The sequence below is a fragment of the Neophocaena asiaeorientalis genome, unplaced genomic scaffold, assembly GCF_003031525.2.
Source record: "Neophocaena asiaeorientalis asiaeorientalis breed wild unplaced genomic scaffold, Neophocaena_asiaeorientalis_V1.1 scaffold198, whole genome shotgun sequence".
NCBI classification, from domain to species: domain Eukaryota; kingdom Metazoa; phylum Chordata; class Mammalia; order Artiodactyla; family Phocoenidae; genus Neophocaena; species Neophocaena asiaeorientalis.
Window position 1 is genome coordinate 1,962,798 of NW_020175221.1, and position 17,891 is coordinate 1,980,688.

At 39.7% G+C, this 17,891-nt stretch overlaps 1 protein-coding gene across 1 annotated transcript in view; it reads right to left on the bottom strand.

The window, feature by feature from the left end:
* Window positions 1-1,188: 1,188 nt before the first annotated feature.
* ZSWIM6 (zinc finger SWIM-type containing 6) overlaps window positions 1,189-17,891 on the bottom strand; it is a 77,540-nt gene continuing 60,837 nt past the window's right edge. The window contains exons 7-13 of the mRNA XM_024765368.1: window positions 17,076-17,222; window positions 15,762-16,022; window positions 11,850-11,985; window positions 8,630-8,787; window positions 7,829-7,992; window positions 5,989-6,070; window positions 1,189-3,920 (exon numbers count right to left, since the gene is read on the bottom strand). Coding sequence (XP_024621136.1) covers window positions 3,058-3,920; window positions 5,989-6,070; window positions 7,829-7,992; window positions 8,630-8,787; window positions 11,850-11,985; window positions 15,762-16,022; window positions 17,076-17,222 — 1,811 coding nt within the window. The 3' untranslated portion in view covers window positions 1,189-3,057. The remainder of the gene's footprint in view (window positions 3,921-5,988; window positions 6,071-7,828; window positions 7,993-8,629; window positions 8,788-11,849; window positions 11,986-15,761; window positions 16,023-17,075; window positions 17,223-17,891) is intronic.

A 17,891-nucleotide genomic window follows, 5' to 3' on the forward strand; every position in this document is an offset into this window, starting at 1 on the left:
GCTCACGGGCCCAGCCGCTCCGCGACATGTGGGATCTTCCCGGACCGGGGCACAGACCCGTGTCCCCTGCATCGGCAGGCGGACTCTCAACCACTGCGCCACCAGGGAAGCCCCAAAGAGAAACTTTTAAAATATTTCAAGGGATTGAATATTCTGAAAATTGTAGCTTTAAAAAGCATATTTGTCAGTATTACTTCTGGGTATATATCCACAGGAATTGAAAGCAGAGTATCAAAGAGATATTTGCACATCCGTGTTCACAGCAGCACTATTCACAATAGCCTACAGGTGGAAGCAACTCAAATGTCCACTGACAGATGCATAAACAAAATGTGGTATACACATACAATGGAATACTACACAACTTTAAAAAAAGGGAGGAAATCCTCTCATATGCTACAACACGGATGAAACCTGAGGACACCATACTAAGTGAAATAAGCCACTCATAAAAAAGACAAATGCTGTAATAATTCCACTTACATAAAGTCTCTAAGGCAACCAAACTCATAGAAATGGAAAGCAGAATGGCAGTTACCAGGGTCTGGGGTATAGGGAGGACTAAGTTGTTGTTTAATAGGTATATAGTTCTGTAAGATGGGGAAGCCCTGGAGATCTGTTTCATGACAATGTGAATACACTCAACACTACACACAACACTTAAAAATGCTTAAGGTGGTATGTTTTATGACGTGGTTTTACCACACACACCAAAAACGTATTTGCGTCATTTTGCATTTAGATTTTTTGATGGAGATGGGGTGGGACAGACGTTTATAATGTATATGTAGCATTTACCCCTTATATTGTAATTTCCTTTAAACCACACACACACAAAAACCTCTAACAAACTTAGCATTTAATAAATATATCAAGTACTGAGCATCTTCAATAATAGTTTATTAGGGAAGAATGACCAAATGTACAGACTGAAGAAAAACTGGCTATTCTGTCCCATGTTTTATCTCTGTGATCATCTGATTTATGTCTGTCTTTTCCACTAAGCAGAAAAGTAAGCTCCAGTGTCTGGTTTTATTCACCATTACATCTCCAGGGCCTAGAAAACAGTACATAAATATTTACTGAATGAATGAATATGGTATTAAAACACTTGGAGATGTGGTAACACCCACGTCCATAATCACTGAATTCAAGCGTAATTAGAGATATACCATAAAGGAGGCAGAATCAACTTTCAAAAAACTAATTTTAATCAAAACAAAAATTGTTGATCATTAACAAGTTTATAAAACAGTGATTTAGTTACATAAATAAATTGATATCAGTGTATCAAATCTTAATTACTTTCAACTTCATGAGCATGTTTACATGGGTGATGAAGTACAACCTTTTTTTTTTTTCTTTTTACCTATTATAATAAATAAAATGGAGCGCATGAAATAGTTCTTCTAAACAAAAATACCTACAAACATACCTCTAGCATGTTCTCTAATGAAGGGAACAAGAGACACTGGACAACTTTTGCACCAAAACATAAAAATTGCTTTAAAAAGCACAAGGTTACAGAACCATCAGCTAAAGTAAAGACACTATACTGTAACCAAAGTTGGTATTTAATAATATAAGGAACAGTTTGGTAGTTAGATCTCCAGTTTGGTTATTTTAAAGCATTAAGACAAGGCAAGATAGAAGGCTGCTTTTGTTTTGAGTAATTCTAGAGAAAATAAAATATATTTAAAAAAAAGAAAGAAAACTGAAAAGTAGAACAGTCATACCTACACAACTTTCTGTCCTGCACAAAGTCAAAATACCTATGCAGAATAGATATATAATATATATAATGTTATTTGTGCACAAAGGTTAGCTTATTATTAGCTCACTGCAAAGGCGTAATGTATCAGATGTCAATTGTTTTGGAAAACATTTTGCGTTTTGTCAAAAGGATATTTCTTTTACGTTTCCTAGGCTAGGAGGCACGAACCCCAGTTCCGGCATACTGTATATTCTTAATGCTAAGGCTTGCTGCTCTGGCTGTGTATTTTGTTGCCCCTCTTTATTCTAGTGCCTGTTACAAGCATGTGTGGTGTAGTGGTTGTGGTTGGTGTGTCTTGTGTCTGTGTGTATACATATATATATGTATACATAAGTTGTATAAATATATATACATATATAATTTCTCCCAATAGATCTCAGTCAAACCATGCAATCCAAAAGGTGGCTCTGCATAGATGCCCAGCATGAAGTTCACCGCCTGAGCCAACCCTGAAGCAAGGCGCACTTTTAGTCCTTCTGATAGGTTTTCTCTCAGTTTTTTTTTTGTTTTTGTTTAAAACCAAGCTACTGCAGCTTCAAGTATTTTGCATTACATAGAATATTTTTTATAAATTAGTTAATGTTATATTTTCAATATTCAGACATATACTATAATATATATACAGTACAATAAATGCTCTCATTCTTTTTTTTATTTTTATTTTTTTGATAAATCCCTGAGAATGTATGTTGACAGTCGCTAAGTTTCCACATGCACAAGCATTGTGTGCCATGCTTCTGGACGAACAGCACTGCAAAGCCACGTGGGTCAGCCTTTTAACTATTAGTATTTTCGTTTTGTTGGTTTGTTTAAATATGCTGAAAATGTAAAGATGAGTTACAAAGGAGTAAAGCTGAATCCATTCGAGGTACTTATCACAGGATGGAGGTGTTCTGTTTGGTTTTTAAAGCCATTTCAATTATTTTTTTTTTTGAGGCTGTGAACGTATACAGAAAACAGGAGAGCTATGTGGACTTTTGCCACTTGACAACATATACTCAGTGTAAACCAAACCTTTTTAACCTCTCTCTCATACAAAACCAAAAGAACAAACAAAAAAAAAGAATAAGGAAAATAATAAAATAAAAACAAAGAAAAAGGGAAGAAAATTAAAAACACACAAACTTTCACATGACAATTTAGTCTGCAAACGCAATATAACTATACACATATAATACCGGTGTGGCTCTGTTCTTTAAGTTAAAAAGGGTACAAAGGCAGGCTCAAGTAAAAACAAACTGTCCCCCCCATTCCCACCCCCACCCCCATTCATACAAGTTCTATCAACCAAACCTCTCCCGAACCAACATCATCAGTTTCTTTTTGCCTTTGTAGATTTGTTTCAGGTTGTCGATGAACTGTGTAAACTGAATGTGTCCATCATGCGCCATTAAGAAGGTCTCTCGGGCCTTGCTGAGGAACTCTATAAACTCACTATAGTGCCGAGGACTGATGTGTGTGAGCCGTGAGTGTGTCGTGTTGATGTAGGCCCCGATTGTGGCATCCAAGAGTTGCCTCAAGGGGGCTTTGTCCAGTGACATGAGCTTACCAGAGTTCCTCCTTCCGTGAAGCCCCACCACGCCAGGAGTGGTCAGAGTGCATCTGCGCAAAATGTCTGACAGTACCGTTGCACACTTGACACTCTTGACCACCAGAGGTATTATAGCTGCAAGCTCGTTTTTACCAAGGGAGTGGCTAAGCGCACAGGCCCACAAAACGTCATTAATGGCGGGGTGCGTGTCCTGATTGTAGCTCAGGTTAAGATGGGTCATGGCCAGGGTGGCCAGCTTGTAGGCCCTCATGGGGTACCCGCGGTGCTCCATGTACCGTGCTATTGTAAAGAGCTGGGTGTAGCTCATGCCAGTTGTAGCAGCGTCAAGAACAATTTGGTACGCCGTCTCAAAAGCTATGTGATCCTTTTCACACAGGGTCAGCGCGGAGAGGGCACAGTTCTGAGGGTCCTTCATAGCGCACTGCAATGCAAGTGTCCGGGCGCTGCTGGCCAGCTTTTCCTGCTGGTGGCAGTCCAGGTGGAGGCGGACGATGGTGCTGTTGGACATCACGGTGGTTGCAACGATACTTGTGGCTTCAGTGGGAGTAAAAAGCGTAAACCAGCTCTGCATGATGCTGTCCAGGGCATAAACACCTGCAAGGAGCACAGAGAAGCCCCATTACTGACGAGAGGCTGCCCAGAGGTCTTGCCTTATTTCCACTTTATAATCAATGCTCACATTGTTAACCATCACAGGACATGAGCTAGGTCAGAAAATCCTGTAAGGTAATGTGCCTGGGAGCAACCTTTTAGAATAAGGTTATTATAGATTGCTATTCAGTGAAATGCCTGAAAGGAACACGAACTTGCTGTAATAAAGAACTAATCCTCTCGGCAGCTGGTATTTGCACTGTGCTGCTGCTTGCTTGCCATCGCAGACAATGGCTTTTTGCTAATGAGTTCTAGTTCACTGGGGCCTCCTGTCAGTTACCCACCACAGAATCTGAGTCAGAAAAACTACAACCCTCACCAAAATGGGGAGTTTTTATGTGGTCTGTGTGCCTGTGTGTAAGTTTAAAGTACACACAATACAAAGTGATTAAACACACAAAGAAGCAGGAAAATGCGACCTATAATCAAGAGAAAAGAGTCGACAGAAGCAGACATACAGACGACTCATGTTTGAAATGGATGACAAGGTCTTTAAAATAACCATTTTAAGTACACAGACGCAATATGCCTCAGCTGTAGGAAAATCCTAAACGTGGGCCATTTAAAGCACAGGTACTAAATCTAAGAGAAATTAGGCCTATTTCTTGGTGCAGGGGTGGGGGAGTGGTGTGGCAGTTCTTAAACTGGTATTATCCTTGTATTGCTTCACTAAAGCATCACTTCAGTAATGTAATTTTTTTTTTTTTTTTTTGCGGTACACGGGCCTCTTACCCCTGTGGCCTCTCCCATCGCGGAGCACAGGCTCCGGACGCGCAGCCTCAGCGGCCACGGCCCACGGGCCCAGCCGCCCCACGGCACGTGGAAACCTCCCGGACCAGGGTGTGAACCCACGTCCCCCACACCGGCAGGCGGACTCACAGCCACTGCGCCACCAGGGAAGCCCCAGTAATATAATTTTTATACTGAGACCAATTTCCCTTTTTCCAAGATAACATACCATTATACGTTAATAAAAGAAAAATAACAAGAAGAATGTTTTTACAGTATCTGCTGTGTCAATCTTTAGATAAGCACTGAGGTAGCAGTGTCCTCTCAGCAAGAGGTGTGTATCCTTTTCTGATGCAAATAAGAAGACGACAGTTTAACCCACATTTATTTCCAACAGCCACCATTTTGTTTGCGTTGGCCTTCTCGCCAGGAATATATGGGTTTTTTAGTTATGATTTATTGCTGCAGAGGGGAAATAGTTGGCTGAAGGGTCTCACAGATTGCACTGTATGGTCAACCGGGGATCTTCTTTTTTTTTTGCGGTACGTGGGCCTCTCACTGTTGCGGCCTCTCCCGTTGCGGAGCACAGGCTCCGGACGCGCAGGCTCAGCGGCCATGGCTCACGGGCCCAGCCGCTCCGCGGCATGTGGGATCTTCCCGGACCGGGGCACGAACCCGTGTCCCCTGCATCGGCAGGCGGACTCTCAACCACTGCGCCGCCAGGGAAGCCCGGGGATCTTCTTATGGCTACGACAAATTCTCACAAAGCTCACCTAAACCACACCCAGTGGTCATTTCTCTGTTGGATACCATGACGACTGCCCTCAGATGAAGAAAAAACTCAGTGCAACTAGATAACTTTATATTGTTTTCATTAAAGTGACCTGAACCATTAACCCACAGTCTAAAGTTAGTTCCAAAGAGGGTTTGCTGCCTACCAAAGATTCACTCTGGAATATGAAACTGTAAACTTGATTATCACAAAAGTTACTGAAAGCACCTTAGGTGTGACAGAACAGCTGAATAAAAAGTGCCTGCTCCCTGACTTATTCCATTTTAAGTAAGAGTTGGAGCCCCACAGATGTGACAGGAACAATGCAAGTGTGTATAACTGAAGGCTGACGGTGGGGTTCGGGGAAGAGAGCCCCTGTACGTTGCCAGAAGGGGCAGGAGCCTTGGAGAAGTCAAGGTAAAGAAGTGAAAATGTTCTTCTCTGTACCTGGAAATAAGTGAAATCTGAGCACGGGGAGCCTTGGAGCGCCCCTGCCCCTGATTTACGTACCCACTTCAGTAGCGCACGTTACCAGCCACCTGACCATCTCCCGCCGGCGCCAGTTTAAGGTTGACAGTGTCATTCGCATAACCTATGAAGACAGGATAACAAAATGTTTTGGAAGGTTATCCCTAAGTCAATGGAAAAAGAAAACAATTCATTCCAAGGTATAAATTACTAGGCAGACTCCCTACTACCAGGAGGACGGAGAGCCTTATTTCAAATAAAGCTGTGCATATGAATTTGGACTTACCCACAGCTCCCCTTGCTGGCTTTGCCCCAGCCTGGGAGGCAGGAGGTCTGTGTTCTATTCTACTCCTGGTAGGCCAACTGACTAGACGTGGCAACCTGGGCAAGTCACTCAATCGACCACTTCTCTCCTCTGCAAAATCCAAGGGCTGGACTGGCACAGTGAACACAGCCCACGCCCTCTTCCCTTCTCCAGCTTTCACATTCATTCCATGGTTCTAAATTTCTGAGCCACCTCATGAATTAATCCTGACTAGGAACCCTCAGTTGGCCAAGAGGTTTTCTTTTTAAATAATTGTTTTAGTTATCCCTTCAACCTCTGGTTGTTCCTTCCTGGCGATTAAGAAGATAACCCCAGGTCTATAGAAAGAAATCACCTTTGCCATCATTAGCAATCTAATTTTGTTTTTTACTTTCTAATAGATTACAAGATAAAATTCACCATATCATCCTGCTTCCCTCATTTGTTAAGATTCAGAGCATCTAGGGACGTAATACTCCTAAAGCCTCGGAAAGGTCCTATGGGATTCCTTCCTGGGTCCCAGGAAGAATGAGGCAGGGAGCAAGCTCTCAGTAATCTGCCGTTTACCAAAAAAACCTGCCAGAAGTCCAAATACCCAGAGAACTCATGTTAATGGTTCTTTCTGCATCATACCTTTAAGAGGAAAATGATAACAAAAATAAGCCAAACAACAAGAATTTATTTTTTAAAAGAAAACTCTAAAATGTCATTGTATAGCTTAAATGCAATCTCCCATGCCCTCTGCTTGTAGAGTACTGTAAGTGGCAAGTGCGTTTTTCTACAGTCTAATTCTTTAACGTTACTAATCACTGTTAAGGAGAAGCCATAACTAGAAAACCATATTAATCATCTAATTGCGGCATTCTAGTCCCCATACTTTAGAAAATTAGAAGATGACAATTTCTTTCACTGCATTTTATGGAGGGAAAAACACAAATGCTAATAGAGATTCCCTGAGAAAAGTAGAAATATAAACTTCAGTTCCTGGTTTATACAATAATCTTTTCAGGTACTATAAGGAAGCAAACATCTATCTACATGACTAACTCAAAATGTCCTTGGTAATATGTCTAAGGCCTGCTGAAGCTGAAACTGGACCCCGGCCCAATCCCTCTTCCTTTACCCTAATTTTCTCAGGGTTATAAAAAAGGAGTCAGAACTGTCCATCTATCATGAAAATGCAAACATCAGTAAATATCCATACTTCCTCTAAAAATTTAACCCTAACAAATGAATCGTTATTATACATGAGAGCTTTATTTAAGCCATGTATAGGAAGAACTCTTCTTCAATTCATTAAAGGACAAACAGTGATATATTAAGGCTCTAGTACAGAAGATGATTTTTTATTGAAAGACACAAACAGGGCTTCTAAAGGTACAGTCCTACACATGAGGCAGCAGTCTGGTTCAGGTGGGAATGACCACAGCTGCGAAGCCCGGTGCACTCCTGAAGTCTAACAGATCTGTGCACCAGAGTCATGTACCTACACGAAAAAACCCAAACAACAGCAACACCCTAGGATGATGCTTTTATTTAGCAGTCCTTGGTGCCCCAGGAAAGACCACAGTCACATACCTGCAGGCCCAGCTCCAGAGACACCTTCAAAAGAGTGATGTCTGGCAAACTGTCCATGAGAGTTGCTATTTTAAATGCATCTTGGGCAAGCTTGAAGATGTGGGATGAGGAGTGAATGTTTTTCTGGATGGATTCTAATACTGTTTCCAGCCTCCGAACATCGCCTGCAACGAACGAGGGGAAACCAAATCAAAGCAAAGCAAGGCAAAGCAAAACAACAACAACAAAAATCATACAACCACACACACACACACACACACACACACACACACACACACACACACGCAGTTAAAAAAGGAACAAAACAAAACACAAAGTACAAGTTACTTTACATGAAATGTTCACGGATGGCACAGATGTTACAACTAAGTGTCCCAAGGTTATTGCATATCTATGAATCCCGGCTTCAGGAAAAAGATACACTGAGACACACCCTCACGACTAAAAGCATGTGTGAACCAGAACCAACATGAGATAGCAAATAGTTCTCTCAGGTTCCTGCTTTTTTATTTCTGGTGAATATTTCAGGGAGAATTGAATCTGCCTCTGAAGCTCACCCACCATTTACATGGCATGGTAACTAAACCCAAACTCTGCCAGCAGCAAGTTTAATGATGCAGTTAAATGAGGAAAATGCCGGCTCAACTGAGTAGCACCTGTTTTGCTTCATAAGCTAACATCTAAAGAAAAGGATCCCTTACAACATAAGCACCATTATTGAGAATCTGATGGAAAACACGACCCTTAAAATAAAAAGGCAAACTAACAAAATAATCATGAGGCCTCAGGACAACCCAGTACCTTTGGCTGCAGTGAGCATAGTGGATGCCAGCTCGCACTGCTGGGATTCTATGTGGCTTAGAGTGAACCAACGAGGGTACCGGTTGGGAACAACGGATGCCATGTGGTGTGGACGGGTGAGGTCTCCCGCTGGAGCAGTGGATTCCAACACTAGCAACCTGTAATGACAAGACAAGGCAGGCGGCTCTTAGTTACCACTTGTCCATCACCCTGGCCACAGGGACTGCCCAGAAGCCAGAGGAGCAGGTAGATGCTGGGAGCGATTGTTCAGGTCCTCCGTGAGGGAAGAGCTGGTACAGCTACACTTTGCTGTCTGGATGCTAAAGTTACCTCGTTAATTGCCCATCGCCTAACCCTAAGAGGTTTCCTTTCTTTAGCATCATTTAGAAAACGGCAACATTCAAGGAAATTAAGACATGTAACAATGGAGAGGTTTGAAACACAAGTCTTAATGTTTACCTACTGTAAAATTTCTGAATCTTATCACTCATTAAAAAATCAAAAGAAACTGATAGTCAAGTGGATATTTAAAACTGAGATTAAGACCGTTAGGAATCAGTGTATAGCTGAGACAAATAAGTTTAACTTATTAAAACAAAGTAAAACAAAAATGACTTGTTTCCATATATTCATACTTTCTGCATAATTAGTTCCTTATTACTTCAGAAATTTGTAGTTAGAAAATGTTCTATCAATCATATCAGAGATGATGGATGCAAATGATCCAAGCATTTGTCCCTCGACAGTCTTGCATAAATTCAGCATGACTTCTTATTTTAATCAATGTATCTTTAAGAATATGTTGACAAATAAAGAACAGCTATTGAAACAAAGCACATGCTTGGCGGTCTCTTTCAAATATAAATAAGCATCAAAGAGATTAGTAGAGTAGCTATAACTGCAATACTTTTTTTACAATCATCAAAACACTGACCTTCCCTCAAGTACACCAGTGTTAGGGACTGTGGAGTAAGAGCTGGGGACCAGGAGAAGTTAGCAGGGTCAGGGTGTGATGCTGGGCTTGGGGCCCTACCCAACAGTAATTATTGCTCTGGTAAGCCAAATCCCTCATTCCCTTTTCCTTTTATCTAGGGACAGAGATGCTAGCATTTGATGGTGGCAATTAAGTAGTAAGAATTTTGGTGGGGTTGCTATTTAGCTTTTTAAAAACCCAGACTATCCCTATATTCACAGGCAGATCCTTCCAGAGCTGCTGTAGAGCACACTAGTCAACGTCCCTGGAGAGATGAGAAAATGATTGTGAAAATGCCCTTCTTCAGTATCTCCCCTCTCTTTCTAGAAAGACTAAGAAGCAAGTAAGTTACCTGTCTCTTTTCCTTCCTGTTCCCCTGGCTGCCTTGCGATGCTCTAGTAGTTCACACCACCTCCCTCCCATGGCCATCCTTTGGCTGAGGGCGTGTGGCAGGTAGAAGAGAAGAGGTGGAAAACAATTCCCCTGTGCCCTGCTAGTGTCCCCCGTGAACGAACTGCCTGGGCAGCAACCAAGGGTGGACATAAATGAGTTTCTGAGCGTTAGAAAAGCAAGCCTCCCCACCTGAAAGATACCTTCACATAAGCCAGAACCACAGAGAAACCTTAGCTATTTTACCCTTAAACTTTACAGTAACTGTAGCAATAGCATCTGGTGGCACCATAACATTAGTATCCTTCCCTTTACCACAGGAGCAGAATTGTAAGGATTTGAGTAAGTATAGAGCTGAACATCTGTCTTCACCTGATAACTTCCATTTCAGCTTCCCAAAATGGGAATAGGAATGTACTTATAAAACTGTGCTCTAAAATACAAACCAAGTGGTATAAAGTAATTTGGTGGGGGACTTTTGCTTATGTTAGTTATTTTATTTTTTGATATTTTAAAAACAGACAAGAGAGAACTTTTAAGGTTTCTCTGATATGTTAATGAGATTTCATGTTGCCAAGGAAAGCATGTCAAATTAAAGGATGTCAGCCTCAATACACAATGACACACAGGTACACATATACACACACACAAATACAAACACACTCTGTTGCTGCATAAAAGAGGCCTCCTGTGACTTATCAGCTATACTCATACAGGAAAGGCATTGTTTTTGAATCCATTACACGGGCTGCAGAGATAGTATCTTCGATGAAAAGTTTCTGTGGAATCAAACTGTTCTCCAGCACCTCAAGCTTTTAGGTGTGTACGTGGTTTGTCTTTAGGTGGCAATAACAGGGTCTAATCGGCACTTTAACAAAAGTGTGTTAAAGAGTTGCACAACAATGTGAGTGTACTTAGTGCCACTGAACTGTACAGTTAAATATGGTTGAAATGGTACGTTTTATATTATGTGACTTTTACCACAATAAAAACAATTTTTTTTAACGTGTGTTAATTTAAAAAAAAAAAGATAAAAGGAAAAAAGCTCATGTTTTAAGAAAGGTAGATATTCCTTTCAGGTCCTTAAAGTTTAAAAGGCTATATATAAGACTGAAAATTTTCATCTTGAGTTCATTAAAAAATATTCAGCTAGAACAAATTCGTGATAAAAATAATTATTTTGTGAACTGACTTTTTACAAGGAGGGTGAAAACAGAAAGGTCAGCAGCAGAGAATGTGTTCTAATTGTTATTACTGAAAAGGAGGGACCGAGGGGCGGATGGAAACAAAACTGAGGCGAACAAATCCTGGAAGACCCCTAAACAGCGATGCCTTCAACACTAGATACAGCTCCCATCTTCTCTCATCCTCCAGTGGAGCATAAAGGTGTTTCGGTGCTAGGATGGCTTTCCTGCGCTACTGACGGAATGTGTCATGACAGCCGGTGTGAAGGGCTCTCTCAATTATTATATTCAGTCAAGTATACGTGTTATTTACCACTGCTTCAAGAATCTAATTTTTTCTAAACAGTTACGTTATTTAGGAAGGTTTCAACTGTTGCTGCCTTGTGGTTAAACTCGGCCTGAAGTTGTTCTCTAGTCCCAAATTCTAGCTTCAAGAAAAAGCAGGATAAAGCCACCATGAACATGAGTGACAGCAGACAAGAATACCACTCTTCCCTTACTTTAAAACAAAAGCGAAACAAGCCAACAAACCACCACCACCACAACCCAAGAAGCTTTTTTTAGTTTTTCTGCTGCCTACAAGAAAAATGAATGAATGAGAAGTCAGTTAACAGCCATTTTTCCCAGTGGGGGATTTGGATTGCCTCTGCCCGGCGGGGCTGTGAATACGTACCGCATTGCTCTCAGTGCAATTTTGTATGCCAATTCAGCATCATGAGGTAGGAGAGAGGTGAAGAGATACTTGGCAAATGTGTGCATTGGAACGCTCTCCCGATGGATTATTTCGCCTAAACCACTATATGGTCCGGCTGTAGGAAGAGAGTATACACATTTTACATTCCTAAAAAAGGAACTAAGACTTCTTGTAAAGTATAGTTTAAATTTTTTATGTAAAGTTATAAACAATGCTAATCTAGTTAAGAATGTAATCTAAGTGACATAGTAGAAACGAATACAATTCTTAGTAAAATGATTCTACAGGGTAGAGTATACGATATCAAATTCACTTCAGGAACAATTCCCTGTGCCACAGCTAAAAGGAGAATCACAGAACTATGGGGGCAGAACTTTTTCACATTATAACTGCTTCAGAGAAATAAACACTCCAAAGCAGGAAACCTCACTGAATTTAAGAAAGACCCTATCTCAGTGTGTGATACCTGAGTCAAATCCAGATTTTCAAATACACAGATGACTCTACAGCTTAACGTTGGAAACTGCCCCAGCCCCAGTCAGTCTTAGGGGCACAAATAAGCCAGGTTTCCAGAAAAGAGTCCTCTGTTTAAGGGGGAGGGATAGGGAGGATTCTGAACCACAAATCCCAATGCAAAGACTTTAAATATTGTTGCTTCTAATAAGCAGGAATAGATATTAATTCTCATAAAGGATTAATAATAAAAGACCAGAATAATACTCACCGTAGGCAAAAGAAAAAAAAAATTAAAGTAACTGATTCTACCACTATTTGGACTTCAAAAGACCAATTTTAAAAGTAAAATTATATTTAAACTGTCAAAATTCATTTCTTAGTAAGTTGTGACAGGCACGGTGGCAGAGCTGACTTCCCCTGTGTGCTCTCTGAATGCTACCCTAAGAAGGACAACACCAACTTTTAAAATAAATTTTGAAAGGAAACCACAGTGGTTAGTTCAACTACTTTCCGCTTAGGTGCTGTGAGGTTTAGTTACTGTGAAGTGTTTTATAAGTTAGTTTCCATGTCACCTTTGGGTTAACATCGGTTTCATGACTTCTAGAATTATGAATCATGACACTACTGCTCAAAGGACATAATACATTTGTTTTCCATGAGAAAAATAAGTCTGGTGAAGAGTTTAGAATGCCAGAAATGCAGTTCAGAGGAAATGGTGAGAGGAGTTACTGAATTGGGCACTGAGTAGGAGCATGATACATTTTAGATCATTTTAACAGAAGTTGTTTTTAAATTTCATTGTTTTATTCTTTGGTTAGTATTTTTGAATTGTTCCTTATTAAAGTACTTTGAAAGTCATGTAAATAACTTATTTTTTTACGTAGACAAATTAAAATCCATCCTAGATTTCTAATTTTATCAAATCTATTAATCTTTTTTTTGTCTTTAAGACATTTAAAAATGTTTTAGCGATCTGATATTCTTCAAAAGCTGATAAGGCATTACAATTTTACCTTTAGTTCATATAGTGAGGCCAGATTATTTGTTATATTATAGAATGTTTGCCCTCCCCCCAAATTCATATGTTAAAGCCGCAACTCTCAATGTGACTGGAAGATAAGGCCTTTATGGAGGTAATTGAGGTTAAATGAGGTCATAGGGGCCTTGACCTGGTCCAACAGAATTAGTGACCTATGAGAAGAGGCAGAAAGAGTGACCTCTGTCTCTGTCTTGTGAGGGCTCAGGGAGAAGGCAGCCATCTGCAAGGCAGGAAGAGGGCCCTCACCAGAAACTGAATTAGCCAGCACCTTGACCTTGGACTTCTCAGCCTCCAGAACTGTGAGAAATAAATTTCTCTTGTTTAAGCCACCTAACCTGTAGTATTTTTTGATGGCAGCCTGAACACACTAAGACATTAACTCTATTTTTGTAAGGACTAATTACAGCAAACTTGTGTATTTTCCATCTTCATTTCTCTTCCATTTCCTTTCAGTGTTTCCCTTGCACCATCAAGTTCCCTTTTTATACTATGCAGGGAAGGCCAGGATGCATAATCAACATAATAACACCTCCCAACAAGCAAAACCTTCAGTCAGGTATCACAGAATTATCTGTTGATTAATAGTCAGTATAATGCCTGAACTCTGGTGTCCTGAAAAATGAAAAACTGAAATTTGAATCTAAGTTCCCCAGAAGTGCCTTTCCAATATGCCAATTGATTCAACGTGCCCATACTGTGTCCAGAAGTGATTTAACACTCAGCAACAAAATACAGGGTTACTGCTTCCTCTTTTTCATATACCTGAGTCTGCTAACTAATCTGCCCCTGAAATTCACAGAGTATAAGTGTATGAAGACCTTGGTGCCCAGTGCAGTCATCTCAGTCATGGAGCGCTTATCTTTTGGAGTTTATAGAAATGGTCCCTTGGCTTCCCCTTGGACTTCTTCCTGTCCTGCACCAACCACTCTTTGGGGCCTAGCAAGGTCGGGAAAAGAGAGGAGCATGGGGTGGGTCATCAGCCCTCCTTACAGAGCACAGTTCTCACTAAAATGTTTAATGGGAAGGTATGGACTAAGCAAAGACTAAGACAAAGTTAAAAAATATTCATGAGTAATGAACACGGAGACATTTAAAAAGGTAAGTGATGAACAGATATCAGACACTATCAACTATGAAAACCACACATCCTCATCTTTTCCCTCAGTATAATGAAAATCATAAGGCAGTTACCAAGAGTTAACTAAGAGCCAGCATAGAAAAGTTTATGGCTAATGATATTGCTTATATCAAAAGGAAATATATGACAGGAAACTAAGACAGTAACGAAAGGATCAAGATCATTTGAAATTTGTCAAGATGGGCTTTTATCTTTAGGGAAAAAAACTTCAGGAGAGTGCTTCAAAAAATTATTAGGAATTTTTACCAAAATTAAGCATGTTTTATTCAGAAGAATATTTCCCCTTTAAGGTGCACTTCTAAAACACATAAATGTATAATATATTTAATGAAAATATTTTTTTCAAATAGATCTTTAGGTTTGGACATATGAAAAGTTTTGAAATGCTATTTTCTCTAAATCCCTTCCCTATATATAGCCATTCTGAATATAAGATGAAGATACCGTACTGTATGAGCTTATTAATCACAGAGAAATCCACAGAAATAACACACATGTACTTGAGAGACAGAAGCAGTTTAAAAGATTTGACATCACCTAAATCTGTGTAAAAAATCAGGCTACCACATTAATTACACTTATTCTTTTCAAGAAAAAAAAAACATTAAAAAAAAAATAATGCCATCCAAAATGTATTAGGCCCTTTAGCTCTTGACCTTATAGAAAGAAGAAAACTAGACTTTGCCTTAGTGATTCTATGAAACCTTTACTTTGATGAATGTATACCTAATGTATTCTCTGAAATAATTAGCGCAGTGGAAATTCACTTCTGCAGTCTTTGGTCCTTTGTCAGCATGTGCAAATGACATGTTCAAAACCCAGACGTCAACGTAACAGCCAATAATTTGGAGGAATGCCAGCCAATTTCCATTTTATTACTTAATTGATCAAGCAGAGAGGAATATGGCTACCAGCAATAACTCACTAAATATCAAACTTGCATTTATCTCAGGAACAACACAGACTAAATAAAAACAGTCCTTTTTAAAGCTGGTGGCATTTAAATGGGGCTCATTTCTAGCAGGTTATCTTACACGACCACCTAAATCAAACGATAAACATGTAAACATCTGAACATTTTTATTAAGTGATACTATTTTTTGGAACGTGAACATGCCTATGACACTCAGTGACCATACCAATCAAGATAACCACCATATTAAGTGTACTCCCAACGTAAACTGTACTCCCAACATAAGAAAGCTGAGTGGCTAAATAAAATGGGCTAAACAAGTGAGAAAGTTCTTTATCATACTACCTTCTAATAGGAAGACTGCTTGCTTGCGAAAAATTTTCACCAGTGTGTCATCCAATTCAATTTCCTGAAGCTTGGAAATGAGCTGCTCCTCATTCCGGCAAACCTTCTCTTGGGTATACAGCCCATCAGGCATAATACGCTGCTGTCCCAGCCCTATTAGGGCTACTTCCACAGCTAGCGTTAAATAGGATTCCCCTTCTTCTAAGAATTTGTGTGCAGGTAGATGCTGGTATTCTAGAGACTTGCACTGTCCCATATTCTCTGTCACAAAAGAAATCAGAGTTCAGAAACTACTTTTGCAGGTTCCCTGATAAGTACGATCTATTTTACCTAGTGCTCTTAAATAAATTATTGACTTAACTCCAAGAAAGCCAGAAAACCATGTTTCTTAGGTTAAAGTATATAGTTTTCCAATATCTTTTAAAAAAATGACCATGAATGACTAAATGTGTATGTTCTGGGGGATAGAATATTACAAATATTTTTCTCTCACTAAAAATGAATCACCAAAGAAAACTATAAATCTAAGGAGAGATACTAAGCATACCTAAGAGTAAACAAATTTTTAATTAAACAAGAGTAAAATTACATGATGACTGCAATAGTTATCAATTTTTTAAAGCCTGGCATTAAAAAAATTTTTCCATACTTTTATCACAATGTTGTAAGTTATAACAAAAACAGTAGAGAATACGACGTATATGTAACGCAATTCCATGGTCCTTTTTGTTATCAAAGAGTCATCAGTCACAAGAGAAGGATTCTTTGGGGATTCTCTTATCTCTGTTAAGGTGTTTCTATTAGAAATTCTTAACAAACTTCAACTGTCCAACTCCCAAGAAAAGTGAATTCAAAGTCATACCATACCCACACCCTCCTGATAGAGTTTGGGTCACCCATAATCCATGAAGGCAACCACCACAGGCTAGATGCTTAACTCTCCAAGCTAATCCAACCATGGGAGTAGTGAAGGGACAATCCTTCTTCCCTCCCACATGATGTACATCCTTATTTTATATCTTTATGCTGGAAAACAGTCATAAATGCAGATAAATTCTTAGATGTACAATCATTGACTAGAAGGGAATAAATATTTTTAGGTTCTTGACACATGCTGCCAATTGTCAACTCTAAGACTTTTCCCAGTTTGTAGGAGCCTGCCTGAAAAGTGTGAGTACCCTTTCCTGCGAACTGCTAGTACTGTTAACTATATGGATTCATAAAACAAACTGTGAAGAAAAACAATGACCAATGATGAATGCCATTCAGGGTTTAGGGGAAAAAAGCACATGAGACAAATGTCAATGGTTTTACCTGTAAAATCTGAGAACACAGGGAAGCTTTCATCATCAGTGCGGCAGGCTTCCATTAGGCTGCTGAAAAGAGTGCCCACGGGGTCCAGGGGGTGTCCAACCCAGCCCTCCAGATTGGTTATTGAAGTTATGCTTTTATGGGGTAGCTCTGTGTAAGAAAAGGGAATTGAGACATGGAGAGAAGTAGAGGACAGAAAGGCTTTACCATATCCAGCATCCTGACAAATTAATACTAAATTCAATTCAAAATTCCTCTTTAATTAAAAAACAAGGGTACATAAAATCCCCAACCTGTGAACTATTTTAAGTTCTAAAGGTTCATCTGTGAATCAATATAAATGGTGCTAACTTCCCAAGACAGCTCTCAAACATCTATTTAATTCATATGCTCAGGCTACTAGGTTAACATTACTACTTACACTATTAAATTATGAGGAAAATGAATTCTAAATTTTTACCTGAGAAGCTAAGGACAACTCTCCTCACTTCCTAGGAGTGGCTTTAGAGAGAACTAAGAAGTCCCCCTGGAATTATGATTGGATAACTAACTCTACAACTACGTTAAGAAGGTACTCTCAGAGTCAGTGCTCACTGGGTTACTAAAATGGAGTCTAGAAGGCAGCTGTACCCTGGGTCGGACTTGAACTTCCGTATGAATATTTATTAAATGACTCCCCTATCACCTTATAAAAATCTTCCTTATCGTGGATCTGTAAGTCATTTAAGAGAGGACCTTTGCCACAAAGGGGAACTATAGCAGAAGATAACATATAATTTGGATGAAACATATCCTTTTCATTTTCCTCACGTAATGTTA